The sequence below is a fragment of the Hipposideros armiger genome, unplaced genomic scaffold (assembly GCF_001890085.2).
Source record: "Hipposideros armiger isolate ML-2016 unplaced genomic scaffold, ASM189008v1 scaffold_292, whole genome shotgun sequence".
Classification (NCBI taxonomy): domain Eukaryota; kingdom Metazoa; phylum Chordata; class Mammalia; order Chiroptera; family Hipposideridae; genus Hipposideros; species Hipposideros armiger.
Genome location: NW_017731642.1, coordinates 1,432,693 through 1,441,333, shown reverse-complemented (window position 1 = coordinate 1,441,333; position 8,641 = coordinate 1,432,693). Strand labels below are relative to the sequence as shown.

Here is an 8,641-nt window from a genome sequence, read left to right as displayed (position 1 = left end):
AAAAAAAAAAAAAAAAAAAAAAAGAAATCACGAAAGAAAGGGAATGACATTTGTTCAGTGTTTTCATATATTTTATATGTTTTAAAATTTAAATGACAGATGTTTTTCTTTATGAAAACAGAATTTTTAGTAAGTATTTTACTGAATATCAGCTATGCTAAATCAACAAGTAATCAAAATTTAATAGACTCACAAAATAGGATACAAACAAATAGAGGGATAACTGCTTTTCTACCAAGTTAAAGTAATTCTAAATCAGGGTGAGATGCAAGACCTGCTGTGATACTCGTGAAAATGGATGATAAAAAGCATTATATGTACATACGATATATTTTAACATTACACATACAGTTATTTATTTATTAAGGCTCTATCCGTTGCCTAAAAGATCCCAGATACAATTTTTATGACTTTGGCCTAGACACTGCCCCTTAAGTCTACCATTATCTCATTCAACAAATATTAATGAGCTTCTATTAAACACCACGCACTTGGCTGAATGCTCGGTGTATAGATATAAAGACAGGGCGGCCCAACGCCGAGACTATGCACAGCACTCTCATCGCCTCTCTCTCCCCCCATCCGGGGACGAAAAGGTCGACGAGAGCTGGAGGGGGTCCCCTGTGAACCGGCGGAGGACGCCTCACCTCCGCGCGGACAGTGGCTCCCCGACTCCCAACAGTGCCCCCTCCTCCATCGGTCCAGGCCAGGGCAAAGAGCAGTAGCATCTTCACCCAGCTCGCCCGCCCGCTATGCCAGGCCCGCCATCGTCTCCATAGTAACCGTACACAAACTACCTACCGCGGCCGCTCCGGCTGCCTACTTTGCAGAGCCAGGTCGCTGCTGGGCGATTCGGAGGAGCGGGCCAGGGAATGAGTTGGAAGTGGGCGCAGGGAAGGGGACTTCTGGCCAGACCCAAACCACCTGTGATTAGCGCTGGAGACAGTAACAGCTGCGGAGGTTCAGCTCATTTTCCAGTCGTCCCCAGGCAGTGGAAACCGCCAAGCAGAAGACGGGGCGGGGCCGGGAGGGGCTAGGCGGGGCGTTTCGTGGCTCGGCCACTGGGCCTGCGCCCGTCCCACAACGCATGCGTAGAGATTCAGAGGCGTGGAAGTGGGAGGAGCGTGGGCAAGGGCTGGAAGCAGGGCCTCTGAGCGTGCCTTTGAGAGAAAGGGCGAGGGCTCCGCGTGGCCGACCCCCCCGGTGGGAAGACATCTATCTTTAAAATAGCAATTTACCGAACCACATTTGTTGAACCCCTGTGAGATCTCAGCGCCTCTGTTAAAGAACAATAAAAAGGACGGCTGCTTAGTGCTCAGGGGTTAAAGGATTTACAGGTTCAAGTTGTGGCTCTGTATAATATCTCTAACATTGTAGTTGCTTAACCTCTCAGTCTGTAAAATGGAGGGAAATAATGGTACCTAGTAGGTCTTCTGATGGTTGCGAAGATTGAGAAAATAGATTTAAAACGTTATGCACGTGGCAATCAACGAAATGTTAGATTGTTATTATTGAGCCCTTGCATTGTGCAGCCCTTTAGAGTTTACAAAGAGTATTCCACTGTGTATTATCTCTTTGAGCACCCTTGCCACTGTGAGGTAACCAGCTTGGCATCCCCATTCACAGGAGACAAAGGAGGACCCTGAGGTCTAGTGAGTGACAATCTAGATTCAAGTCTAGGCAATAATTTTTCGTTTTTACTGTGTTATAGTTGATTGGCAAAAAGGAACCCCACTTATATATTTCTGGTTTAAATTATGTTGTCTCCTATTAGACCATTCAGCAACACTTTACAGTGTTAAATACAAGTGAGACCATAATCACTCTCCACTCAGGTTTGCACCACATTTATAAATATGGGGATTTTTCAGCTGAAGTGTTTGTTGTTGTTAACATTGGAAAAATGCCACATCCCTTGGTGCTAAGTATATGGTAAAGAACAATTAGATTGAAAACGCTTTTGAGCACATACTATGTGTTAAGGTATCATGCTACGTGGGAAATATTACTAACCTGAACTAAAGGTTAGTACTCTTCAAAGTACCTGACAAGATTTTACACATAACAGACAATAAATATTTATTATCTGTTATGTGTAAAATATGTTAATTAGATAAGTTTGGGTCCTGAAACAGTATTTGTGTTATTCAGGTTTGAACTCTTTTTCCAGTGATTCAACATGAATTATCACATCATCAAGTCCCTTTTACTGGCCACTGGACTCCATTGTGGAAAGGGGCCTTTACGCATTTAATATAAAACCATAACTAGTATTTTGAATTCACAACTTGTGAATGTGATAAAAATGCAACTCCATTTCCCGCCGGATGGAAAAGTTGGTTAGAGTCCTTGTATTTTCTGCTCATTTTTAGAAAACTGATAGTCCTATATTAACTAAGTCTCAACCACAGCTTCATTGCAAAATTATAATGTTGGGTAGAAGACAAACAAATGTATTGAACTCCGTGTGACAGTAAGGCTTTGGATGTCTCTCCCTTAAGGTCTGTAATTGACCCTCCCAGCAGGGAGGCAGTGGCTTAGGCTCACTACGCCCCCATTACTAGAGGCTACTTAAGACCACCTACCATGGGTGGAGGTGGTCAGGAAGTGGGGGAAAGAGAAGCCAGGAGCCCTCCCTGGAGTTGACTGGCTTTGCGTTTGCTGTGCCCGGCCTATGGTTAAAGCAACTGAGGTGGGTCTTTCCTGGGATGTGGCCCTATTCCACTGGTTTTTACAACGTCCTTCCCTGCCCTAGAAATCCAAGGCTCACTCTAGCCCCTTTAAATGGGTCCCAAGATAACCCTATATCTTGTCCAAGGGAAACCCCACACATATCTTGCCCCAGTGATTCTGAGAGTGCAGGCTGATGCCTATGCAACCCCCTCCGTGCTGTCATGTGGAGCTTTAGCTTTCCCAGGAGGGAGTTGGCCTCCAGTCTTCTGGGCCACTTAACTGCAGCCCCCCTGGGAAGCCCCTCTCACTGGGTTGGAGATGGCGGTGGCACTCCACACTTCTCTCCCAAGATATGTCCTCACATATCCTCCTACTTCGCTCTCTAACTCTTTATGTTTAGCCTCAGTCTGGACCTCAGGTCTAGGGAGTCTGTATGTTTCTTTGTAACTTGCCCTATGGAGACTTTGCCTCGCCCTCACTTTGGAACTGATGATTATACAATTACCATCACAGTTGAAACTTCAGTTTAAACACCTGTTGTACAGCCAGTTACTAACTATGGTCTTGCCCCCTAGGCTCTTGGTCTAAAATAGACCTCGGAAGTATGCGACTGGAACCTGAATCTAGCCAGCTCAGTCGGCCAGAAAATGCCTGCCAGCCAAGTTAGAACAATTGAAAAGAACAACAAGAGCAGAAATATAGGAAGCAACTATTTAAAGCACTAAAGCTGCCCAGTTTACTTCTCTGAAGGACACCATGTGGGAAAATATAGTGATGGACTATTATATTGGCCTGGCTATTCCTCCACGGTTACCTAATGGCGATTCAACAGAATTTGACACAGTTAAGCGTGTAAGTGGAATTATTTCAGAAACAAAATTGTTGACATTTCTTTTACCTTAAGGAGATTAAATAGGAAAACAAAATATTAATTGTAAGTATCTGACATTTATAAAGCACTTAGTTTCCAAATTACCGTCATCTGGAACATTTCATTTTTATTGTTTTGTTTGGAGTTTACAATAAGCTCGAGAGGTAGTTAATGCAGAGATTATTATCCCAGTTTGAGACTGGAGGAAATTGAGGTTTAGGGAGGCCAAGCGACCTGCCCACAGTCACACAGGTAGTACAGTGATCTGAGACCCGCTGTTTTTGATGCCCAAGTCCAGTGTGCCGTCTACCATTGTACATGTGTAAGTACAATTTTTCAGAAAGAGACCTCTTGTTCACAGCATTGAAAGGTACTTCCTAGACTGCTGAACCTGTTAAAATAGTCTCTGAATTTTCTCCCCTCACTTATCTCAGGGTATATCCTGTGTGGAGCTACAAGGATCAGGAAGAACTTAAGAATCTTTACATTCACTTAAAAATGCCTGCTGCATTTCTGGATTTTGAGTGAAAGTGAGAATTATATAGATGGTAGAATGGGTAATAATACAATCTTACACATTCTAAGATGCAAAAATGCAACAAATTGGTGAACTCATAGATACTTTTATTCACATGCTCTCCCAGTGGATTTTATAGTTTGTATTACAGTCTACACCACACACACACACACACACACACACCTCACATTTAATATCTATAGCCTATTTTGATTTATATACTAGATATATTCTTGAAAAATACAGTTTAAATAAATACTTCTTTAATGCTCACAACTTCCCCAATGATCTTTATGACCATAACAGAAATGTGACTCACAGAGGAAAAAAATTGCTTCTGGCATAGAATAAAAATCACCAGTTTAGAATTCTAATACTCACTTCAAGACACTTTCTGCTTTTGTAACTATGGGAACTATTTGTAACTCAGTCCTTTAATTATATTTATCACATAATCCCTGCAAGGAGTTCATCAAATTGATAGCCTATGCAATCTTTGCATAAAAAATGCACAAATACATTAAAATGCAACTTGGTTGACATTTACAATGCAATGAAAATTAATTAACTTCATGGAACTGGATAGACATAAGACTATGGAATAGTCCTAAAACTGATTAGCTGAAAAAGGTTACATGAAAATTCTCTATTTAATGGGGCTCAGCTTTTACCTGTGCACCTTAAGTATTACTTTGCCTTTAAACACTTTATCCCTACCACAACACCTCCACCACCCCAGGCCTCAATTCTCCACGAACTATCAAGTCAAGTGTTGCTAGGGAAGCTAATGAATGAGGGTCCACTTAATTACCAGTTGACTACAAAGAGTCTAACTGCCTAGTATTTCATTGGAGGTGAGAGGGTTCTAGTTTTCAGGGATTGAGTCAGTCAGAGTCTTAACAATGAATTGCTTCATCATAAATAACTCCTGAAGTACCTCCTGTATGTTGAAAGAGACAATCAGAAACCCCATTCCTTGTTGAGCTCACCTGTAAGACATTACTAAGCAAGCATGCCTGCATCTTTTGGAAGCTTTTGGCTGCAAACGACAGAATACCCCTATCAAAAGTAGCTTAAATACCAAGGACACATTATTTTGTTTAACAATAAATCTCCAAGTGGGCTGTTACAGGGTTGGTCCTGCAGCTCAGGGATGGCATTAAAGAGTGTCAGTCATGCCTCCCCACGTGGTCACAAGATGGCTGTGGCAACAGGAGCTGTGCATTCTTACATGACAGTGTTTCAAAGCAGGGGAGAGAGAAGGGTCAGGGCCCTCTCCATTTACATCTCTTTACAGGGGAAAGGAAAAAATTTCCCAGAGGCCCCTCAGCTGTGTTCTCCTTACATTTCATTGGCCAGAACTGTGTCACATGCCCAGTCCCTGCCAGAGATGAATGGAATTACTATTACTATGGTTGATTTAGGTCAATCAAGTTTCACTCCCCTGGGATTTGGGGGAGGAGTCCATTTTCTCTGAGCACATCTAAAACCAAACTGGACTCTGTTCAGCTGAGAGGCAATGGCTGTTGGGTAAATGAAGATGATGCCTGCCACAGTGGTCTGGGTGAGCTAATGAAAAGTGTTTCCTGATAATCAAGAGAGTTTGAAGGTTACGTATTCTGACTGGAACAGGAGAACCAAAAGAGTAATGCTGAGGCAGGGTGCTCTAGTTTGGTGCTAACTGCTGACCTGAGGCCATGGTCCCTGGTCTCACTTCTGCTCAATCATGCCTGCCATTAGAACCATCCAGAGAGCTTCAAAAACCATCTCTGCCCAGTACCCACCCAGATGTTCTGATTCCGTTGTGGGGGAGGGGCACGCAGGGGAACGGGTTCAGCGTTTTTTAGGGCAGGGAAATGCTATGATGTGCAGCATCCAGCCTAGAGAACCCTAACTCTAGTGAAGGCCAGAGCTTCCCCAGGACCTAACAGGAAACAGAGATGTAAAAAGAATCCCTGGCTTTTAGAGCAGAAGGAATAGAGAGGACTCTAATTATGCATGACCCAGGGACGAGTCTCATAGACTCACGGTGCTGTCCTCGATGTCCCTCCTTCCTGTTCCCCTGCCATCTTGGGCACTTCTTGTATCTACTGTCCAACTGACCCCTCTGACCCCACTCATTCTCCTCCTGCTCCAAGCCCACCCTGCACTCAGCAACCAAAGCAACTGTCATAGATCCCAGTCTTGGATGTGTCCATCCTTGCTTACAAGCTCTCCATGTCTGCCCGCTGACCACCTAATTAATCCCAGATCCTCTGTTATCTGGACTACAGCCTGTACTTCTATCTTATTATAATAACTAGGTTTTACTTGGGGGTTATAACAGGTCCTGTGCTAAGTGCTTTGATGACTCTAAATTAGTAAATCTTTCAACCCTAAAGTATTACTATTATCTCCATTTTGCATGCAAGGAAATTGAGGTTTAGTTTCTTCAGTTGCCCAGGTCACACAGTTGGTAAAAATGGTGAATCTAGGGTTTAAACCCAGCTAGTTTGACTCCAGAGGTCATGGTCCTACACACACCATATGCTCAGCCAAACGACTACTGCCATTCCCTGGACAATCCCTGCATCTCCCCACCTCTGTGCCTTGGCTTTCAGGTGGTTGGTCCCTCATCCTGAGAAAGCCGGGACACTCAGCAAGGATGTTTATGCAGTAGTGGAAGGATTGCAAGGAGGAACTTACCATGGAGTACTCCCCAAGGGAGACGAAGAAGATGAAATGTATCTGCTCCTTCCCTCCTGCCTTCTGTTTTCCATTGGTCAAGTTCATGGCGGATCTAGTCCGGACACTTTTGTAGCTTTCTGTACAATGCCCCGTGGTCCAGGAAGAAGAGCAGAAATAGTGTGAATGAGGATGACCAGGACGGGTGATGGCCCAGAGGATAAAGTCTGAAGGGGCAGCTACTGGGGAAGTAAAGGGAGGGGAGAGTGTGCTGGTCTGCAAAGTTGGGAGAGGCTGGAGGACAGAGGCCACATGAAAGCCCACAGCAGATGAGGTGGTTTGCAGGAGGGAAGTGAGAGTGTGTTATGGTAGAAAAGGTTCTGGACTGGAAGTCACATGCTGCTTGTGCCATTCTAACTGTGTGCCTGGGAGTATGTCCATTAGTAGCTGTAGTTTTCTTTTCTGTGAGAAGTGAAAGTTGGACTAAATGACCCTCAAGATACAGCCAAGCTCTAGAATTCTATGGGAGAAGGATGTAGACAGAGTGGGGCTGAGAGTTAGAGATTTTGGAGGTGGCTCAGTTGTGAGAGCCAGATAATGAGGTCCAAGGGGTGGCCTGGCTGGCACTGCCCTGGGGAAAGTCAGGGTGGTCGGAGACCCAAGAGGGCCAGAGGAAGCACTGATAGAGAGGGAACAGTGAGAGAGAAGAACCTGGCCTGTCAGTAGTTTGTGCTTCAAGACTCTTGTGCTGTGCCAATAACACCTGCATACAGGTGCAATCCCATAGAACCAGGCAGCCCCAGAGAAGGCTGTGACACTCAGGGCTTGAGGCTCTGGGAGAGCTAGGCCTCCTCGTTCTCTTCGGTGATAACCATAACAATGAGTTGCCTGAAGAATGAACCCCCTAACTAACTAACCTGGAGCAGGCATCCAGTCCACTTACTTTGCCACTTCTTGGGGCTCTCAAACTCAGTTTTTTGTTTTTTGTTTTAAAAAACAATATACTTATGTACTTTTGAGTGATCAGGAAATGTAGAATCCAGCTTCAAGTTTAAATATTGAGACATAAGGAATCCGAGCAGGTCCCAAATCTAACTGAAAGTATCTGGGCGTCTAATACCAATATCTTTAAGAGCTAAGATGTTCAGCACACATGTTCATTGGGGCTTAGTATAGTCATACAATTCTTTATGCTATTCAGATAAAATGCAGTACATAAATAGGGCATACAGTATTTTCTACCAAGGGTGCCAAATAGCCACCAAAATTTAAAACCTCATGATAATCACTCGTACACTTGCAAAGCACTTTTCTTCTTCAGAGCTCAGAACACTTCACATTTCATAGAACTAAATACACACATGCATGCATATGAAGCAGAGGGAACCTGACTATGGTGATAGATTGCATCAGTGTCACTCTCCTGGCTGTGACGTTGTGCTATGTAGTTCTGCACGATGTCACCACTGGGGAAACCGGGCCACGTGTATATGGGTCTTCTCAAGCTCCCTCTATATTATGTCTTATAACTGCATGTGCATCAACAATGATCTCAAAATAAAAAGTTTAAAATAAACCACTTCATTCTCTCACTTCCTATTTCATTTCTGCAAGGGTCATAGATGAAAAGTTGCGATACAAACACAGAGGAAATATCCGTTGGGAAATAAACAGGGTGATTATTCCATGATGCAGTCTGGATCAAATAATCTCTGTCTAAAACTTGAAAACCAGTGGCCTGGCCTTTGCTAACCAAGAAAAGTATGTTTCAGCACTGAACGTCTTAGTGAAATTATTCTTTCTTGGCTTTTTCTAAGTTCACACCCTGAGATTATTAAACAGTGTGTCAATCACAGGTTTTTTTAAATTATTTCATTTTTCAAAATAAATTTTTAGCTTTATGGAGGTATCATTGA

At 43.5% G+C, this 8,641-nt stretch overlaps 1 protein-coding gene across 1 annotated transcript in view; it reads right to left on the bottom strand.

Annotated features, from left to right (window-relative positions):
- LOC109391430 (armadillo repeat-containing protein 2-like) overlaps window positions 1–721 on the bottom strand; it is a 6,926-nt gene extending 6,205 nt beyond the window's left edge. Inside the window, exon 1 of the mRNA XM_019658995.1 lies at window positions 648–721. Within this exon, the coding sequence (XP_019514540.1) occupies window positions 648–697 (50 nt within the window). The 5' untranslated portion in view covers window positions 698–721. The remainder of the gene's footprint in view (window positions 1–647) is intronic.
- Between the last annotated feature and the right edge of the window lie 7,920 nt (window positions 722–8,641).